Source organism: Olea europaea, chromosome 18 (assembly GCF_002742605.1).
Source record: "Olea europaea var. sylvestris chromosome 18, O_europaea_v1, whole genome shotgun sequence".
NCBI classification, from domain to species: domain Eukaryota; kingdom Viridiplantae; phylum Streptophyta; class Magnoliopsida; order Lamiales; family Oleaceae; genus Olea; species Olea europaea.
The window spans coordinates 4090926-4112470 of NC_036254.1; the positions used below are offsets into that span (position 1 = coordinate 4090926).

The 21545-nt window shown below is 36.9% G+C and overlaps 1 protein-coding gene across 1 annotated transcript; it reads left to right on the forward strand.

Annotated features, from left to right (window-relative positions):
- The first annotated feature begins 4556 nt into the window (after positions 1-4556).
- LOC111367209 (cyclin-D3-3-like) lies at positions 4557-6732 on the forward strand. The gene is made up of 4 exons (XM_022987964.1): positions 4557-5297; positions 5398-5599; positions 5985-6115; positions 6228-6732. The coding sequence occupies exons 1-4, from the start codon at positions 4797-4799 to the stop codon at positions 6504-6506; spliced, it is 1113 nt and encodes a 370-aa protein (XP_022843732.1). The 5' UTR covers positions 4557-4796; the 3' UTR covers positions 6507-6732.
- Positions 6733-21545: the final 14813 nt, after the last annotated feature.

Sequence of the window (21545 nt, forward strand, 5' to 3'; positions counted from 1 at the left end):
ACTTTGAACAGTTGGACTACTCAATCGTCACGGCATTGACCGATCCTCTGTCCAAACTCCAAAGGCTTGACTCTTGAAAGAAACAAGTTCCCACCCCCACGATTTAAAAATATTCGAATTTTTGGAGAAATAAGCTCTGGAATTTGATTATTACAACTATACTTCTTGAAATATTAATTAAACTATAACAGAAATATAGAAATGCCATAATTTATAGATTGCCAAATGAGGGATTGAAAAAGAAGAAAAAGTTTTCAATTTACGTATATTATTTTATAGAAGATTGTATAGTTGAAAATAGAAAAGAAAAATTAAAATTTAATCTAATGAGGAGCCAAATGGGACCAGAATTGGAGATACCATTGTCTCTAGGACAGAAGTTCCATAAAAATGGGAAATGCCTTATCTTTGACTTTTGTGTGCGGTTTGAACCATTGATTTACGTAACTAGAAATAACTAATTAGGTTTACAATGAAACTTAGAAATCTATCACTAATCAAATTTGAGAACCTCTATAGGATAGATCTCAACAAAAAAATTTAAGAGTAACAACAGCGAGTTATCAAGTTCACTAGTTACCTATATAAAATTATTGACTCTAGAAATATAGTAATATGGAGAAGACAAATTTGTTTCAAGCATCAACGGAATCAAAATCATCCATTCTTTCAAACTTTCAAAGAGAGGACGACGAGTTATTAACATTTTATTTGATAGTTAGTGGCAAATTGAAAGCTAAGCAGTGGGAATTCTAAAGATTCTCAGGAGGAAAAATAGAGATATCTCTTGCATTCAATAATATGTGGAAGTATTTACGTAATTTCTCATTCAATATAAATGCTACATGAAGAACTTAAGCCAGATGACGAAATAGGAAGACCTGTGATGTAGAAGATCATACCATGAATGATTTGACAGATTTAGAATCATATAGATATCCACTCATATGGTACTTCATTGCATCATCTACAACCAAAAAGTCGTATGTTTTTTAAGAAGCTTGTAAAGTTTGGAAGGGGGCTTTGATTTTGAGGGAAAAAAAATCTACTTCAACCGATATGCCCTTAGACATGGCCATACATAACATATAAATTACACTTGAAAATAATGGACAATTAGTTAGAGCCGTAGGTGCTGTAGCGAAAATGATTGCAAAAGAGGAGAAATCAACCACATTAAGATTATCTCCTATCGATGTTTGTTTGATATCCATGTATCTGGATCAAATAAGACATGATTTCACTACTATCGACAACTTAACTGAGGTATAACTTTATTTTTTATTTTGTTATTCTGAATATTTTCTACGCATGAGATTATGCATCGCTTTTTTAATATTGGTATACTTTATTTGTTAAATTTGATTTGACATATTTGTTACAAGAAAGCATGGGTCAAAATTTTCAATTATTCTTCGGGTTTTGGTATGCAAAGTTCCTTTTCGCGGCATGCAATTATACAACTGAAACATTGTAAATCTTTTATTCTAAATTAAATTTAATAGAAAGCTTTAGCCATCATGTATTTTATGGAATACAAACAAATGTTACAAAATCGTTAAAATTTCACTTGCAATACACGTGTTAAAATTTTCCACACAACAGCATTTGTCTCTCATCAAAATGACAGTCTTTATCACAAATTAGAAGTACTATGTGAAATTCTCTACCATAATTTTCACATAATATACATGATAGCATCCAATTAAAGAAGGGCAAAAAAATAAAGAAAAAAGATCAACCAGGTGCTGACACATCAACATTTGGTGGAATTTTGACACTTGTGCTTCTATAAAAGCAGACAAATTGATCACAAATTGCATTTCTTAATAGGAAAAATGTGTAAATTTATCATAGTTCAATCCGGTCTCCTAAATTTTAACCAAAATATTTAAGAAGAAAGTGCGGCTTGATTAGTAAAAACATTTTGATGAAATAGGAAAAACAATTTTTTTTCCTTTCTTGAACTTTACCATTGTTAATCAGGATGATACTATGCGCACATACTTCGATTCCCTCCATGTGAGGAGGTAAACACTGATATACATATCATATTATATACAAGTAGCATATTTTCGTTAATAAACTAATAATTATTATTTTATTTGACAACTTGAACTAAACACCTTAATTTTGCATCGGCCTCCCAAAATTGATGCACGACATGACCATCTCGAAATGGTCAACGCTGAAAGAAATTTGAAAATATTCATTTCAGCATCTTTTTTTCGGTGTATATCACTCTCCAGATCGATCCCTTCATTTCGTCGCAAGTTGGTCATGATTCAAGCGTGTTCACACGCTCCGTAGCTTAGAATAGAATGCGCGAGAGAAATTTAAATCAAGATTAGAGAATTTTCTAATTTATTAATTATATGTGTGTCATTATCAAGGTGGTCAGTATACGGTGATGTTTTTCTTTTACTTGAGCAGTGTGTAAATCCATTGTCGATAATTAAATAAATTTACAGATTCACTGTCCTTAAAAATGTCGACCCTTTTTTCCACCATAGTTCAAAATGTACAGATTCATCTCAATTAAATTTAGGGCCCTACTGATCTTGTTGGAAGCACGGAATTTAATTAAACGGCCTAAAAATATTCACGCATAATCCTTGACACAAAAATTGAATTATCGATGATCATATGTGGTAGTAGGTCACAACTACATTATTTAATGACTAAAGTTGTCTAGTACCAATGGTGATAGAGCACCAATTTAAATGATAACATTTGTTAAGTTTAATTAAATGAATAATGAATTACGTGACATTACATTTAAGTGAATCCATTATTTAATATCACGCTTTGCCATATAGGTTGATACTTGACACCATTGATTTTGAATAGCTTTCTTGTTATTCAATATCGAGAAATACATTCATACTTCACTGGATTATCGCATGAAATGATGATCTTTTGGACTTTTTAGATGAATAACATCGTTCATAAAGATAACACAATTTTCCGTAAAAGCTGTGAAAAGTAGTATCTATGAAGAGTTTTGTAACACAAGACTCAACTAACGAGCTCAACAATGGAATAATCACTTATTGCACTTCAACGATGAATTTTGTTTTTGTACGTTAAAAATTACAGTAAGAAAATTCTTTTACCTTAAATGAGAATAATAACGCAACATGCCTATTTGAATACGTCCATCAATCAATTAGTGTTCAATCTATTTTATGTATGTATGCATGCCTCACAATGCATTATTTGGTATGTAGGTACGATGATAATCAATAATAATGAACAACATTATTTAAAAACTAAACATTCATTTAAAGTTTACTTCATGTCATGATTTTAACGAAAAAAAGCACAACGTGGCTTGAATTATTAATCCATGTTGATGATCATAAAATATACTCGTTAGAGGGTGCACTTTAGTTAAATACTTATGAACTTATGTCATAGGTAGACCAACAATGCTAAAGTAACCCACATAAAGGATCCAACAAATAGTTCATCTATTCTTGACATGAACGTGTATTATCTTAATTAATCCAAACACATTATGATGTTCTTGCTTTTTATTTGCACTAAGGTAGTGTTTGACAACCTCCGATTTCATGAAAAATGGAAATTCATTTCCATCTTTTTGCCAAAAATGAGTGTTTGATAGATAAAAAATTCTAGGGAATTCATATTCTATGATTCTTGCCACCTAAACAATTTTCCCACTTTTCTTCGGTTTACTGTAGCGGAATTTTTTTTTCAATTTTTTTTTTGACAATGAAAATAAACTCTAAGAATTATTGTAAGAAAATATTTCCCTTTAATTAATAATTTTCATGTAAAACAAAGCCAAATGAACACCAAAAGATAGATAATTTTCTTGAATTTTTTTTAAGCAATGGAAACAAATTTTATCCACAATACCAGTAAATTCAATTTCTTTAATTAACAATTTTCATATAAAACAAAGTCAAACGAATATTAAAAAATATTTTAATTTAAACATTTTTCACTTGGAAAATTATACCAATCAAACACAATAATTTACAATTCTCAGGAAAACAATTTCCCATCAATTTAATTCTCTGAAATTCATTTTCTTTCCATCCAAATTTCATATTTGCAATCAAACGGATCCTACCCTAAATACTCAACAAAATTTACATTATAGAATGGATGATTGTACATAAAAATCTCGTTAGAAATCCACTTTCACCTTTTGAGATCACAATTGAATTCTAATAGATGAAACGAAATAAAAACGTGTTACAATATTGTAAGATTCTGATCTTGAATATTTAATTTAGAACTTGAAGAAAAAAATATCAAGATTAGAAGTGCATTGATCATTATATTTCTTGGCACAAAGTCTCTAACACGACATTGTTGTTTAAAAAGTTTGACAGATATACACTGTCTTTATTCAATTATAGTAAGAAAGTTCGGCTATTTATGAGTTGTACCATCTGCAGTTGTACGTGTACTGTGTAGGATGGACCATACCAATTTTTAATGGGCGCCAAATTTCCCCCAAAAAGCTATGAACAAAAATCTTGAAAACAAATATATATAAATTCACCGAGAAAAGATTAAAAATAAGGGGAAAAAGGACAGGAGTGAAAGCTTTCTCAGATAAAACCCCTCGCCTGCTTTCTTCTTTGGCTAGCCCCATTCCCACACGCCTTTCTTCTACTTCTCTCTATATTTGAAGGGGAAAAGGAAAGAAAAAATTGAAATTACCATCTGCAGATACGAAGATGAGCCCAAGATTTGATGTTTTCAGTTTGTTTGGAAGATAATGAGCAGAGGCTTTAGTGTCTTCTTCTCGGAAGAAGATGGTTTCCCATTTTCAAGAGCATGAATCCCTTTTCCAAAATTCGATCTTTGATGCCCTTTATTGTGAAGAAGAGCGTTTTGAAGAAGTTTTAGGAGGTGGGTTTGACTTCCAGTCGCCAGAAATTGAGGATTCTAATGAGATTCATACAAAACACTTGGTTTTTCTATTTGAGCATGACGGTTTTTGGGAGGATGACGAGCTGGCGAACCTTTTGTCCAAGGAGAAAAGAGAGTTCCATTTGAGTTACAATGCATTAAACTCAGATGGATCTTTAATAATGGCGAGAAAAGAGGCAATTAAGTGGATGTTAAAGGTGATTGCCCACTATGGATTCACTGCAATGACTGCTGTTTTATCTGTTAACTATTACGATAGGTTTATTACAAGCCTTTGCTTCCAGAAAGATAAGCCATGGATGAGTCAGTTGACTGCTGTGGCTTGTCTCTCTTTAGCTGCAAAGGTGGAGGAAACTCAAGTCCCTCTTCTTTTGGACCTCCAAGTATGTCTTTTCAATGGCTTTTTATATTTCTTGTTTTGTGTATTAGCACTATAGTGGGTGTAAATGCCAACATGGATTTTGCTTTGTTATTGATTTTAAGGTGGAAGAATCCAAATATTTGTTTGAGGCAAAGACTATTCAGAGGATGGAGATTTTGGTGCTTTCTACTCTCAAATGGAAGATGAATCCTGTGACTCCAATTTCATTCTTTGACCATAGTTTAAGGAGATTTGGATTGATGACTAACCTACACTGGAAGTTTATGAGGAGGTGTGAGAGTTTTCTTCTCTCAATCATCACTGGTATGCGGATCAGTTAATTTTGATTTCATCATTGCTTTATATGAATTGGATGCATGATTTCTCTATAATAATATGGTTTATAGATGTTTTCTTTATATTCCAAATACAGATCACAGGCTTGTGCATTATCTTCCATATGCAATGGTTTATAGATGCTTTCTTTATATTTCAAATGCAGATCATAGGCTTGCGCATTATCTTTTATATGCAATGGTTTATAGATGCTTTCTTTATATTCCAAATGCAGATCATAGGCTTGTGCATTATCTTCCATTTGCAGTGGTTTATAGATGCTTTCTTTATATTCCAAATGCAGATCATAGGCTTGTGCATTATCTTCCATTTGCAGTGGTTTATAGATGCTTTCTTTATATTCCAAATGCAGATCATAAGCTTGCGCATTATCTTCCATCTGTTATTGCTGGTGCAACAATGATATATGTTATTAGAGAGATTGAGCCGTGTAGTGCAATGAAATACGAAAATCAACTAATGAATGTGCTCAAAATCAGCAAGGTTTGGGTTCTAATTACTTTGATATATCCAGCATGGCTTTGGAAATTGATTTTAAGCTTTTGCCACTCTGAAGTTATTTTAGACTTAAATGTTTAATCCTGAATTATGACAGGAATCTATTGATGAATGCTCTAAACTTATCCGGGAGGTAATGGATGGTGATGACAACAAGCCCTGTCTCAAACGCAAACTTGAGAATGTGCCAAGCAGCCCATACGGTGTCATCGATGCATATTTTAGCTCTGATAGCTCTCGCGAATCATGGGTCATCTCATCACCCGTTTCATCATCTCCTGAACCTTTGTTTAAGCGAAGCAGAGCTCGGGATCAGCACATGAGACTGGCTCCCCTAAGCAGTGTCTCTGTAAGCGTGGGTAGTACCCCTCGCTGAAATGTCATTCTCTAAATTATCTAATATTGGCTATGGTACTTCATAATCTCTCTTTTAGCTAGGGGTTCTTGTCATAATTCAGTGCAATTATATGACATTTTATAAATTCTCACTGTATTTCTGACCAACCCCATGTGATGAATCAGACATTTGTTAAACAATTGACTCCACTGCCACTTTGAATGGGAATGGAGATTGAGATTGGAAAGAGGGATTATTGGCTCTATAATGTCTCCTTGCATGTCATACATAAATATAATTACTATTGCCGACTTTTGATGAAAAACCATAAGCGATGGGTGTCCCCAAGTATTTGGCTGTTTTCTCAAAGGAGGAATTAATGAATTGAGAAAGTTTTTCAATGTAGGACAGGTTGGCAATGGACTAGTTGCTGTTTTAACTTTTTTTGTTTTTTTGTTTTTTAATTAAATCAAAGGTAGATAGATGTCTTGAGGGGAGAACAAGTTTTTGTACCAGTGGGATTTAGGTTGCTGTTGCATTGACTTTTCTTGGTTGGTTTTAACCTTATTGACAAAAAAAATATTTTTTTCAAATAATCTAAATCTAAATCTGAAGTTTCACAGTTTTCTGAACACATGGGTTTGGTTGAATTTGGGATTCAAGAAAGCTAAAATAATCATTAAATACTTAATAAGATATTATAAGCTTAAATATGAGCATTCTTCATATTCTGATTTTAGAAGTTGAAATAATTCTTGGTTATCGACTTGATGGAGATGTGGAAATTTTATATGAAGATGAAACTCTTATAATGATTATATTTTGGGTAGCGTTATGATGAGAGGGCATCAACATGAAAATCTATTCAACTTTGGGATTGTTACTGTGAACCTACAGTATGGTTTTGGTTTGTTAGATGGAAATTTGCAGAATAATTTGTGAGAACAGTTTTCAACGGTTTAGCTAGTCTGAAGGGCCCAACCAATAATTCTGGAACGAGATCATTTTGACCAAATCAAGATTAACTTGGAAAAGCTTTTGTATGGTCGCCCCAAAATCTTGAGTTCTTTTTTCCTTGTTTGCGTTGTGTATTCATAATGCAGGATTTCTAGAATTCGTACTTTCTACTTGAAAAAATACGGATTCGTAATTTTGAGTCGATGAAATTAGCTTTATAATTACATCCGAAGGAAGGAGCGATGAACAGAGAATTTAACATTAAGATACTAATACTTGATGCACACAACATATTTGGACATTATTAGTTGTCTATATTTTGTATCAATCATACCAAGGAAATGGGATATTTTGTCTCTTTACCATGAGACTATTTTTGTCCTAATCTCCTTGTCGAGAAAGGCTGATGAAAGTATGAAATTGTACCACACTGAAGCAGTAGTATTCATGTGAGGAAACAGAAGGGGTTAATGGTTGGCAACAGCTAGAGAAGAGCGTTTCCATGTCATTTCAGCAAGTTTTTTAGTTCAGTAATTGTTTGGCTTTTAAATGCATAAATGATGTCAAAATAGGGAATGAGTTTTGCTATTTTAACATCGGGATTTGACACCTAGCCTACACCTGACCTCCTCACAATAGGGGGCTGTGCTCAATAAAAAATTTGTGAGCTCAACACCGGAGTACTTGTAGCAAAATTTATAGGGGAATAAGGATTTGTTTGATTACAAGAATGAAATTTGGATGGAAAAAAAAAAAAGGAATTAAGGAATTGTCAATTAAATATGTTTGATCGGTACAATTTTGGTGTCTTTTGGTGTTCGTTGGGTACAATCTCTGTTTGTGTGTTTGGCTCTCCAACATTAATGTTGTGATCATGATATAAATCTGAAAGGGCCAATTCAAAATTCAAAATCCAAAATAACCAAACCTAAAATTCTTTTGCAGAAAAATTTATGTATTTGATTAATGAGGGTGTGTTGGATCATCCGATTCTTATCAATGTGCCACCAACTTGTGAAATTTTTATAAGGAAAACTGACACCCCATATTAATTTCGGAGACTGTAATAATAAACACGGGACATGTTAGTTCATATAATTTATAACTAGGGAAGAAGACATTGAGAAAATAGTTCAGTTTCCCAAATGTTCAGACATTAATATTCACCATATCTCTGCTGACTCCGTATTACATGTCGTTTTTCCTCATCAACAAAACTTCAAGAAAAAGCACGAAGCAAAAAAATTAAAATATTAATGAAATACTTTTGCATAAAGGGAGAGAAAAATGGGCCAATTACTTCTATTAGAAGACTGTTTTGTGAAGTTATCAAGCTGCAATATGGGCTGTCATAGACTGATGGTATTCTCTTTACTAAGCAAAAACTTGGTTCTTGGATTTTTAACTAATTGGACACTTACTCTTGGCAAGTCGATTTTAAGGGTAAGTTTTGCCCAATATGAGTGTTATACCACAATCGTACTTTTCAGAAATTTTTGGCACTTCAAAATTGAATAGAGTTAGGGAAAAAATACGGTTCACTTTACTGGAGATGTCCAATAATTTTATATGCAGTAGAAAGTTGACATGGTTGGGAATGCTGTTTCTGACCTGATCATTGTGATACATTTTTTTAGACTGTAATTTACTTTATTTTTCAACAACTTCAGCTCCCACCGATTCCAAATGCAGAAATAGCAATGATAAATAGGCATTCCGCTCCATAATGCAAATTATGACATGGGCCTCAAGTGTCTTGAAGTTTTCCAGGTAGAAATTGATTTAGAATAGTTTAAAATCCATTAACCACTCTGCAGATGAACAAGTATAATTAGATATGCAGTAATGAACTTACACTCGTCACATTTAATAGGCACGTCTAAAAGTTTAACCTCCTCCTAAAAAATGTTTATTTGTTCAAATTCTGTCTTCAGTATGTCCTATCACGTGCTTGTTGAATTCACATTTCATCAAATGCACGACACGTGGTAAGGACTTTGGTGGAGAGCCCATAATGTTCCAACTATAAATGCTGTCTTGAGTAATTGTATATTGTGAACTTAGTCACCTTCGGAGACTGGAGAGGAATTTCCAGAATCTGATAAATATAAATGCCACTCTTTATGGATTTGAAATGAGAGAAAAGTATACGAAGTTATGATCTTACACCAGATAATTCAATATATACCGTTTATTCGAAGTGTTTTTAGTCAAATATATTTTGGTGAAGGCACGAAATGGCTCCAATCGACTGAACAATCAAAACCGGAAATATAAGTTGATACTTTTTACACAAGATGTTAGTGGATATGAAGAACACTTCTGAAACGTGATATATATGAACCCTAAATGATTTATAATTTTCCGATACAAGTCTCTTCACATTCTTACAGTAACGTCGTATAGATACTGAATTGCAGCCTTAAACTGCGTTATGCCAGCAGAAAAACACAAATAGTTCCAGCTGTTGACAGTTCTCAACACAAAATACAGAAAGAATGATGAAAATATCTGAGATCAATGTCTTGCCTTGTTTGAAATATTGCTAGATAACCAATCTAGGCCTTCATAGAGTCCTTCGCCTGAGGTTGCACAAGTACTCTCTATATGCCTGCATTGAATAATTCTTGTTTTGCTCGATTCATAATCAGATAAAGGTTAACCAATTAAATTTCTGTTGATTTATATTTGTTTTTACAGTTACAAAACGTAAATACTGAATACAAATTATTATATACTGATCATGCCAAAAAATTGTACCTGAAAGACCTCGAACTGGATGATCGAACTACGAACTTGGACGAACTTGAGTGAACACAAACGGTTTTCGAATATCTGAAACAAAGGCAACGAGGTGTGTGCTTGTCGCCCCTCCCCCCTCCCCCCTCTGATGCGTAAGTCAGATAGGGAATTTAGTGCGTGAGGCTATAAACTGAAAATAATGAAAAATGTACCTTAAGAATGAGCTCGTGACATGTATTTATAGGTATTGATGATAGAGTTCTAGAAAGAGTTAATCATGTGAGATCCTTATCCTCGTAGGATAAGGAGTTAATGTTTGACTAGGGTTGTCAATGGGCCGAGCTGCTTGAAAGCATGAGCTCGGCCCAGCCCAGCCCAGCCCAGCCCACGAGCTCGCGGCTCGTGAGTAGACGGTGTTTTTTTTTTTTTTTGGGAACAAATAGGTAAATTGGAATACAGAAAAATAATTTTAATTTTTAAATCGTGAATTATATATAAAAAATTAGGTAAAGAATTTAAACCATCCTCCTTTATCCGGGTTTGGGACTGCCTACTTAAATTTAGAGTAGGCGGAGTTAAAAATTGTGTTATTTGTTTGTGTACAATTTTTTAAAGAAAATTTAAAATAGTATTAAAAATTATTTTTTTAAGCAACGCTGCGCGTCTCCTTGCATATAACCTTCGAAGAAAATCCCTTCTAAAAATTGAAAGGGTAATCGAATGCCCTTTCAATTCTCAGAAGTTTTCACTTCGAAGATTATATAGAAGTCTTTCACTTCGAAAATTATATATAATCTTCGAAATGAAAGACTTCTGACAATTGAAAGGGCAGTCATTCGATTACCATTTCAATTTTCAGAAGGAATTTATTTCAAATATTATATGCAAAGGTACGCACAACGTTGTTCAAGAAAAGAATTTAAAATGTAGATATATAATAGTAATAATATCAAGTACTAACAAAAATTTAACTAAATTGGTGGAAATGATTTTTCTTTTTAAAATAGAAAAAATATAAACTCTCCTCCTTTATCCGGGTTTGGGACCAGTTACTTAGATTTTCAGTAGGTGGAGTTAAAAATTGTACACGAACAATTTTTTGTAGTGTGTACAATTTTTTAAAGAAAATTAAAAGTAACGATAAGAAAAGAAAAGTTTCATCAATATAATTAAATCAAATATCACTTACTTGACGACATGTAATTTCAACATATTTATCTTGTAGTCGAAAATGAACATTCTGCCAATTCTTAACGCACATTAACGCTTCTAAAATATCTTCTTTCAGTCGGCTGCTGACCTCGCTCAAAACTCTTTTACCTGCACTAAAAGTAGACTCCGAAACAACAGTGCTAACCGGAGGTGTCAGCAAATCTTTTGCAATCGCAGATATAACTGGCCAACGTCGTTCATACCTTCGCTAGAATTCAATTACTTTGTCTGAACTTTTTTTAATTGTTTTATCTGTTGGCATATTCCGGTTTAAATAATCAATTAATTCAGTAGGCAGTGTATAGTGGTAGGAGATGAACACATTGCAGATGAATCAAATCTATGCGAATTAATGCCTTGAAATAAATTAAATATTTTCGCATCTTCTTCGTCAATTTCAGTGGAAGGAGTAGGTACAGATGGTACCCGACTAATATTGGTACCCATTCGGTTCGCATATAATTCATACATTTCACATAATGTTTACTCTAAATTTCTATATGTGATAGGTGTATCAAATGTTAAGGCATTTGAAATTTGATCAATTATATATTTAGTTCCCGATAAATTATATCGGGGGTCCATCACGCATGCTAAAGGAAATAACATAGGCAAATCTTCTTAATATTTTCTAAATTTTAATTCCATAACAATTATAATTTTACTAAAATTAGGGTCATTTCTGTATTTATGAAATATTCTTGCAATTATATAAAAACTTTCAAGCACCATACAGCTGGTGGGATAGTAAACGCCCGATAAAATCATAGTGGTTTCATAAAAAGATGTCAAAAATTTTTTAACTTTCAAAGTTAAATGTCAATCACGTTTACTCAACATACCATCGTCATCACTTCTAACATGTCTATTGTTATAAAAGTTAGTTATTAAATGGTCAAAACCTTCACATGACTTTAATAACAAGTAAGTAAAGTTCCATCTATGACCTACGTCGCTAACAAATATTTTAGCATTTTGCACTCCTATTTCGGTACAATAATCCTCAAATGCTTGTTTTCTACTTGGAGAGATTGTGATATATATTAGTGCGTTTCTAATATTTTGAAGTTCATCCTTTATATATTTTGAACTATCTTGGACAATTAAATTTAAAATATGACATACACAACGAATATGAAACAAATACCGACCAAAATCAGGTTATAGTACCTTATGTAATTTTTCAGCAACTACTTTATTAACACTAGCATTATCGAAAGTAAATGAACGAATTTTACCTTCCCAATGATATTCTCTAACAATACTAATAATAGCATTAAATATATTATTAGCGTTGTGAGGAAACTCAATAATTTTAAAAGCAATAATTTTTTTATGCATGCAACAAAATGGGTCTATATAATGTGCAGTTGCAACTATATATACTATTTTATTAATCTCTTCCCATATATCCAAAGTTAAAGATATGACACCCCCATATTTTTGCAAATCTATAATTAATTGTTGTTTTGTTGAAGTAAAATATTGTATTGTATCGGAACAAAGAGTGTTTCGACTTACCTCAACGTACCTTGGCTGCAAATATTCTTTCACATACGAGACGTAGTGTTGGTTGTCAATTAATGCTAAAGGTAACTCAGCACCAGCAACAAGCTTCACCATTCCGGTTCGAGCTTTCTCCTCCGAATACACCCATGTAGATAGGGGTGCAGCAGAACCACCGACGTCTGGATTGGCTGACAGCCTGGAATAAATTCGTGTTTGGTCGCATATACTTTGTAATAACGGTTAAGATGGGTGGTACTAATTCCTCTTTCCCATGCCAATCTTTGTTGGCAGTATTACATACTGTTTTGGATTCTTGGACTCCATTGACGATTTTTCCCGTTGAAATCAACTTAAAGTGATCCCAACATTTTGCTTGTTTTTTCCCCTCGCATCAGGAATGTTTAATTCAGCATCTTCTTCCTGATTGTATTCTATTTCGGGAATGTCAACATCATTCAAATTAATTGGATAATTTGGATTGCCGCTTACATGATGATGAAGATCCAAATCTGGAATATCTTCAGGTAGGGGTACGTCATTTAGATCTTCAAATTGATTCTGAAATTGACTTTGCGGTGTTATAGGCGATTCGTTTCCTCCCATATCGAACAATTTTTCGACAAATGAGCGTGGATCCATTTGTTTAATTGTAATAAGTAATAATTAGTAAAAGAATAATTGTATAAATGTAGTGAAAAATGAAAATTGGATGAAATTTCAATAAATATAGTGAGAACTGAGAAATGAGAATTGGATATTGTATAAATTGTATATAAAAATTGTACAACTATCAACACAATACAAGAGAGTTGAGAGAAAGATAATTGAGAGTTGAGAGTGAATTGTAGAAAATTTTGTGGCTAAATGCCACTATTTATAGAAGAAGAAGAAGAAAAGAAAAAAAAATTTAAGGTCCAAAACGGTCACTGAACTGAGAAATGAGAATTGGATATTGTATAAATTGTATATAAAAATTGCACAACTAACAACACAATATAAGAGAGTTGAGAGAAATATAATTGAGAGTTGAGAGTGAATTGTAGAAAAAAATAAAAAAAAATTTAAGGACCAAAACGGTCACTGAAAAAATTCAGTGACCGTTAAGGGTAAAAAAAAAATAAAGTCAGTGACTGTTTCATAAAGTAACCGATTCAATCACTTTAAAAAACGAGCCCACGAGCCAGCTCCAGGCTCGTTTGGAACGAGCCTCGTTCAGTGACCGTTAAGGGTAAAAAAAAAATAAAGTCAGTGACTGTTTCATAAAGTAACCGATTCAATCACTTTAAAAAACGAGCCCACGAGCCTCGTTTTTCAACCCGCGAGCGGCGGCTCGTTTTTTGTGCGAGCCGAGAACCGACCCGCTCGGCTCGCGCTCGGGCTTGTGTTTTTACTAGCCCAAGCCGTCCACAAGCTCCGTTTTCACGAGCCGACGAGCCGCTCCGCCTATTTGCCACCCCTATGTTTGACTCCAAGTGTTCAACCATTGTTTGAGTCGGAGAAGGAGTCCAATAGGGTAAGGATTGTAGTCTAAGTAGATTTTGCACTCTTCTACGTTATTGGAAAGAGTGGGACAAGAGCATATGAGGTCGTCGAAAAGAACATACCCCCGACCTAAAAACCCCGACCTCACTTTTGATGGATTTGGAAGAGGTTGAGGTGGGGTTAAAACAGGTCGAGATCGTGGTTGGTAGATATGGGAGCATCATAGGCCCCCGTGCATCGAAGTCATAGATCGCGGATCGAGCTTAATGAACGCGTGAAGATGTAGAGGTATAAATGCCTGGTATCTTTCCACGTGTTAGGCGTTCGATAGGATGTCAGAGAATGACCTTAGATGGCTGCCACGTGCAATATCAGGTCACGATCTTGGATGGCCACCACGTTTCTTCGTTCAAAGGCTCAGATTAATAGACTGTTGACATTCCAAAGACCCCTATAAATAGTCCCCACATTTCACTTTCACTCTCCAGTAAAAGAAAGCTCGAGCTCGGGGATAGTGAGTCTGTAAGCGCCCTTCCAAAAAGGTAAGAGATCGCATCTTTAAGTTGTTAATTATTTGAAAATCATAATGTCGAGTAGCAGTAGTAGCAGTAAAGAATCGAGCTCTAGTGATAGTAGCAAACCCTCTAGGAGTTCTAATGATGGTGAGAACCCCGAAATCATAGGTACTTCTATAATTCCCATGGCCATACCTGTGAGTTCACGTTCTCAGGATGAGGAAGTATTGACCTATCCCACGAACCCTACAAAATATAAAGAACATGTGATCATTAACATAGCTAGGGAATTCGAGGTTATGCCTTTGTGTGATGTTCGAACCCCTAAGCCAACCGAAACCGTAATCGGAGCTCGAGAGAGAAAGATGACATTTTTTAGGGATGCCCTTAATGGTGGGCTTAGATGGCCTCTCCACCCCTTCTTCATCCATTTCTTGACCTTTTTCTATTTGTTCCCGAGTCAGTTAGCCCCGAACGGGTGGAGGCTTCTAGTGTACTTCTTTATCCTTTGTAGGTGCTTGGAGATCGAGCCTAGGGTTGATCTATTGAAGATGGTTTTTGACATGAAATTCTCGCCAGGGTATAATTGTTTTGTATATTTGTCTACCAAAGGGGGTTTAGGACGCCAGTGTCCCCGAGTTCTGTTCGAGGCTGGAAAGAGCTGTTCTTTTTTGTCAAACCTCAGGATCCCGATCACCCTTTTGGCTCGAGGTGGGAAGTTCCGAACAGAGATAGGTTTAATGAGGGTTAGGTTTATTTTGAAGTTCTAGAACGGGATAGGATGAGATTAGTAAATCATGACCCTCTGGCAGAAAAGATTGATTATCTCTTCGAGGATGACACCATCGATCTGGCAAACGTCAAAGGCCTCAAGGGTATGGTCTTCCCCCCTTGTTCTTTTTCACGTATTGTTTGTGAGTTTTAGGTTGAGCCTAATTATTTTTTATTTTTGCAGATTTGGAAATGTCTTTTGACCCGTCGAAGTTGCTGGCAAACGTTCACCATAAGGCCAAGGGCCCAAGCCCAAAGCCCGACCCAATCCAAGGGGAAGAAACCGACGAGGGAGGTTGCTACTCGTGTAACCCCGACCTTTCGAGCCCCAGGTCCAGTTGAAAGGTCAAACCTCGATGTCTAGGGACCCAGCCTTTCCTTCCCAGCAAACGCCTAAATTGTAATATCGAGCTTGGGGTTGCCAGGGCGTAGCTGATTCGGGCTTTTCACCGATTTCTGATAGTGCTCTCGAGGAGTACTCCGAGTGCGCCTTGGTGAAGGGCCTTGTTGACCGGTTTGAGAAAGAGGTCAACATTCATGAAGGTGTCAAGAAGTTGGAGGTCTTGACTTTGAGGGTAAGATATCGACCTTAATGATGTTTCTAGTTTCGTGTTCCATTGATCGTGCTGACGTTGAGTTTTCTTATCGTTTTTGTACAGATGCTGAGTGTGACAAGGGGTCTTAACTTAAACGGCCTGAATATCTCGAGCCAACTAGAAGGGCTCGAGAAGGAAAGGGATCAGGCTAAAAGGTGGACTCTCGAGGTTGAGAAGGACCTCCGTAAAGCTCGAGACGAGGTCGAGGAGGGAAAATATGAAGCTGAAGAGGCCAAACTCGAGCTCTTGCAAGCTAAAAAGAGCTTCGAGGTGGAATTGGCAAAAGGCCGAGAAGAGGCTCGTACTCAGGCAATCGAAGATTTTAAGAAATCTGACGAGTTCGGGACTCTTCTTGGGTAGTATGGCTCAGGTTCGTACCACTATGGGCTACGACTTGCATGTTCTTTTTTGAGGAAGAAGCTCCTTGACGACTTGAAGTCGGTAGTGGAGAAGCTCAAGACGGTGAACGAGCTCGAAAACGAGCTTGAGCTATCTACCTCAGAGGTCGAGGATGAGAGCGATGACGACGACGATGATGATGGGACCCCCGATGCTGACACCATGGAGCTCGATTAGGCCTTAGTCATTGGATTTCTGTTTCTCAAAATTGTATTAAGTACATTGCCCAACCTGGGGCTTCTTACTTTTGTGTTTGAAAATCGATGTTTATTGCCCAATTTGGGCCTTGTAGTTTGTTATTAGTTTATACGACCTGCCTTCATTATAAGATCGTGCGTGAATTTTAAGTTCGTGTGTGGACGTTATGATCATGCATGGATCGTTAAAAGATCCATTATTAGCATAGATTATATTTCACAACTTAATTAACTTGAATGTCGAAGTATTTAGCCCGGGTATGTGATAGCTCGAGGATATTGTACTCCTCAATAATAAAGATCGTCCAGACTATGAATTTGATCGATCCTTTTACTTGGGAAATTGGACTCCGATTTCTAATCTCGAAGATGTATTTTCAGGCTTCGAGTAGGAGCGTCATGTTTGGGGTCAACGAGTATTAGTGTCGTATATTGTAAACTGATCTTTCAATTTCCCATATCGAGGAAGGACCATTGGGTTGCTGACCATTTAAAGGATAAGCTCGGGCTTGTCCATTGTAATTTAACTTATTTCATGCCCTGATCTCGATCTCAAAATTCTTTGTTGTGAGTGCATTTTGGGATCGAAGAGGTCGGGGCTTGTTATGCTCGGCCTGTTGCCATTTGAGGTCGGGTGTTTGGTTCTATTGGTTGAGTGTTAGCTGCATGCTCGGAGCATGATCTTATGCTAACTTGGTTAAGTGTTAGCTGCATGCGCGGAGCACGGCCTTACGCTAACTTGGTTAAGGTATTAGCTGCATGCACGGGGCATGGCCTTACGCTAACTTGGTTAAGATATTAGCTGCATAAGCGGGGTACGGCGTTATGCTAATTTTGTTAAGGTATTAAGGTATTAGCTGCATGCACGGGGCACGACCTTATGCTAATTTTGTTAAGTTATTAGCTGCATGCGTAGGGCACAGCCTTATGCTAATTTTGTTAATAGGGAAGCAACATCGTAAATAAAATTTCGTGTATTATTAAAAGGGCTTAAGGGCGTTGATACTCGAGTTTATTGGAGCATGAGCTGTTAGGGCGTTAGAGCCCGAAAAATAAAAACGAAATAAAACAAACATAAAGTGGGCATGCAAGCCTTAAAAGAAAAAATTATAACTATATCTAGTTACTTGTAATAAATTTTCAGATTATTGACGTTCCATGGCCTTGGGAGTGGCTTCCCCGATGTGTCTCTGAGGCTATAGGCTCCACCTTTTAGTTTTCTGATGACCTCGAAGGGTCCTTCCCATGTTGGTCTGAGCTTCTCTAGTTGGTGCCTAGCAGCTTTTGCTTTTCTAAGGACAAGATCGCCAGCTCTGAACCTTCTTGTCTGGAACTTGTTGTTGAAGTTTTTTGTCGTTCTGTTCTAATAACTTACAGCTTTAAGTGAGGCTTGCTCTCTTACCTCTTCAAGCAAGTCAAGGTGCTCAGTAGTTTGTCTCTCCCCATTCATCTCGAGCTTCCTTATTGTGAGGAGGCTGACCTCGATTGGGATGGTAGCCTCAAGTCCAAAGGCAAGCATGAAGGGCGTCTCACCAGTTGATGTCTTGTGCGAAGTCTTGTATGCCCGTAGTATAGAAGGCAGTTCATCAAGCCAGTCACCTTTGGCATCCCTTATTCTTGTTCGGAGGTCCTGCAGTATGATCCGATTAGTTATTTCGACGAGCCCATTACTTTGTGAGTGTGATACCGAGGTCCAGCGATGATCAATCCCATGGTTGGCATAGAAGCTCCTGAACTGTGGATTGCCGAATTACCTTCCGTTATCTGTGATGAGGACTTTCTGTATCCCAAACCTGCATATGACGAACTTCCATATGAATGACCTGAGCTTTGGCTCTGAAATTGTTGCTAGTGGTTCAGCCTCTACCCACTTTGTGAAATACGCCATTGCCACAACTACAAATTTTAATTGTCCTCGGGCCAAGGAGAATGACCCAAAAATATCGACTCCCCACCATTCGAAGGGAGCTGAGTAATGAATGGAAGTTAGTTCCTCAGTAGGATCATGTATGATGTTGCCAAACTTTTGGCACTTGTCGCACTTCCGAACGTAATCCATAGCATCCTTCTTTAAACTTGGCCAGTAGTACCCATACCTTATCAACTTACATGTAAGAGCTCGGGCTCATTGGTGATTTCCACAAATGCCTTCATGAACTTCAATCAAGGCTTACAAAGACTCGAACGGTTTGAGACATCTTAGATAAGAGAGTGTAAAACTTCTACGGAACAGGACTCCTTCGATTAGACAATACCTACCAGCTCTATACCGACTGCTTCTAGCAAGCTGAGGGTTTGTAGGTAGGTTGCCATTTCTGATATAATCAAATATTGGTTCCATCTAGGAGGGCTCATGGTCGATGTCCATGACACTTGGCTTTTGAGCTATGCTGGGTTCTGCAACTATCTTGACGTGCACGTTTCTATCGAGCCCGTCCACACCCATGAAGACAAGTCTGGATAATGCATCAGCTTTGGCACTATCAGCTCTGGCCACCTTTAGGATTTCACAACTTATGAATTGCCTCTGAAGGTCATGTACTTTCAGACAGTATCAGCTCATCTTCTCGTCTTTTCTTTCGAAAGATCCCTTGATTTGCCCGACCACTAGCTATGAGTCCCTAAAAACTTTGACATGCTCCAACTCGAGACTTTTTGCAAGTTCTAGGGCCATGATAACGGCTTCATACTCTGCTTCGTTGTTGGTGGCCTTAAATTCAAATGTGAGCGCACATTATATTTCAGTAGCCTTGTCTGGGCTGGTGATGATGACGCTGGCCCTGGAGCCCGAGCTGTTGGATGCTCCATCTACAAAGATCTTCCAAATTTTCAAGGTCGTGCTCGGGTTGTTAACCTGTGTTTTCGAGGTCTTCGGAGTGAGTTCTGCTATAAAGTCAGCCAAAGCTTGAGCTTTAATTGCAAGTCACGGCTTGAACTCTATGTCAAATTCGTCAAGTTCAATTGCCCATCTTAACAGTCTTCCTGGGACGTCCGGCTTCTGGAGTATGTGTCTAAGAGATTGGTTGGTGAGTACCACAATTGGATGTGACAGAAAGTACGGTCGCAACTTCCTGGCAGCTATTACCAAAGCAAAGGCCAGCTGTTCTGCAAGTGTGTACCGTGTTTCTGCATCAAAGAGTACTTTACTCACATAATAGACAGGCCGTTGACTCTTTCCTTCTCTTTTACTAAGACTCCACTTACTGCATTCTGGGAAACGACCAAGTATAATAGCAACGTGTCATCGGGTTCGGGTTTGGTAAGGACTGGGGGTGTTGCTAGTGTCTATTTGAGCTCCTGAAAAGCTAAGTTGTATTCCTCATTCCAGTCAAAGCTTTTATTTTCCCTAAATAGTTTGAAGAAGGGGAAACACGTGTCTGCTGCCCGGGAAACAAACCTGTTTAGTGCTACTATGCGACCTGTCAACCTCTAAATGTCCCTTTTGCATTTAGGGACCTCCATATTTATCAAAGCTTGGATTTTATCAGGGTTCGCCTCTATTTCTCTATGCATGATCATAAAACCTAAGAACTTTCTAGATGCCACCTCAAACGCACACTTTGCGGGGTTTAGCTTCATGTTGTATCTCCATAATGTGGCAAATACTTCCTCAAGATCAGAGACATGACTATTCACCTATTTGCTTTTAATCACCATATCATCCACATATGCTTCAACTGTTTTCCCAATTAATTCGGCGAAGATCTTGTTTACCAACCTTTGATACATTACTCCAGCATTCTTTAGTCCAAAGGACATGACCCCGTAACAATAGATGGCTGAGTCTGCCATGAATGAGGTCTTCTCTTGATCTTCTTCCACCATGAGTATTTGGTGATACCTCGAAAAAACATCCAGGAAGTTGTACAACATATGACTTGACGTGCTGTCCACGATGTTGTCAATTCGAGGTAGAGGATAACTGTCTTTGGGACATACTTTATTCTAATTTGTAAAGTCGATGCAGACTCGCCATTTCCCGTTAGCTTTCTTGATCAGAACTACGTTAGCAAGCCAATCGGGATATCGTACTTCCCGAATGAATTGTGCGTTAACAAGTTTGGCCATCCCCTCCTTTATGACTTCTCGTCTTTTGGGTGCAAACTGTCTTTTCCTTTGTGTCACAGGTCTTGCCTTTGGGTTTACATTGAGTCTGTGTACCACAACCTCTAGGTCAATTTCAGACATGTCCTCAACGTTCCAAGCCGATACATTAATGTCGCGAGAGAGACAATTCAGTAGTTCAGCTATGACTGCTGTATTCAACTCCCGTCCGTCTGTCACTTTCCTGCCAGGCTCGAGCTTGACCTTTTCCAATCCTTCCACTAGAGATAATCTGTCATGATTTTTGTGCTCGAGCTCGAGTTCTATAACTTGCATGACATCGCTCTTGATTCTTCGAACACTAGTTACATAACACTGTCGTGCCACTGTTTGGCTACCTCGAACTACCCCGATTCCATTACTTGTAGGAAATTTCATTGTCAAGTGAAAAGTTGAGACAATAGGTCGAATTCTGTTGAGCAATGATCTTTCCAATATGGCATTGTAGGCCATTAGAGTACAGACAACTTCAAAGGTGGTGATCTGCGTCACCTATTTACCTTCTGTCCCCGATGTTAAAGGCAACCCAATGATACTTTCCGGGGTGATGACCCCACCTCCAAATCCTTAGAGAGGTGTTTTGACTAGCTTGAG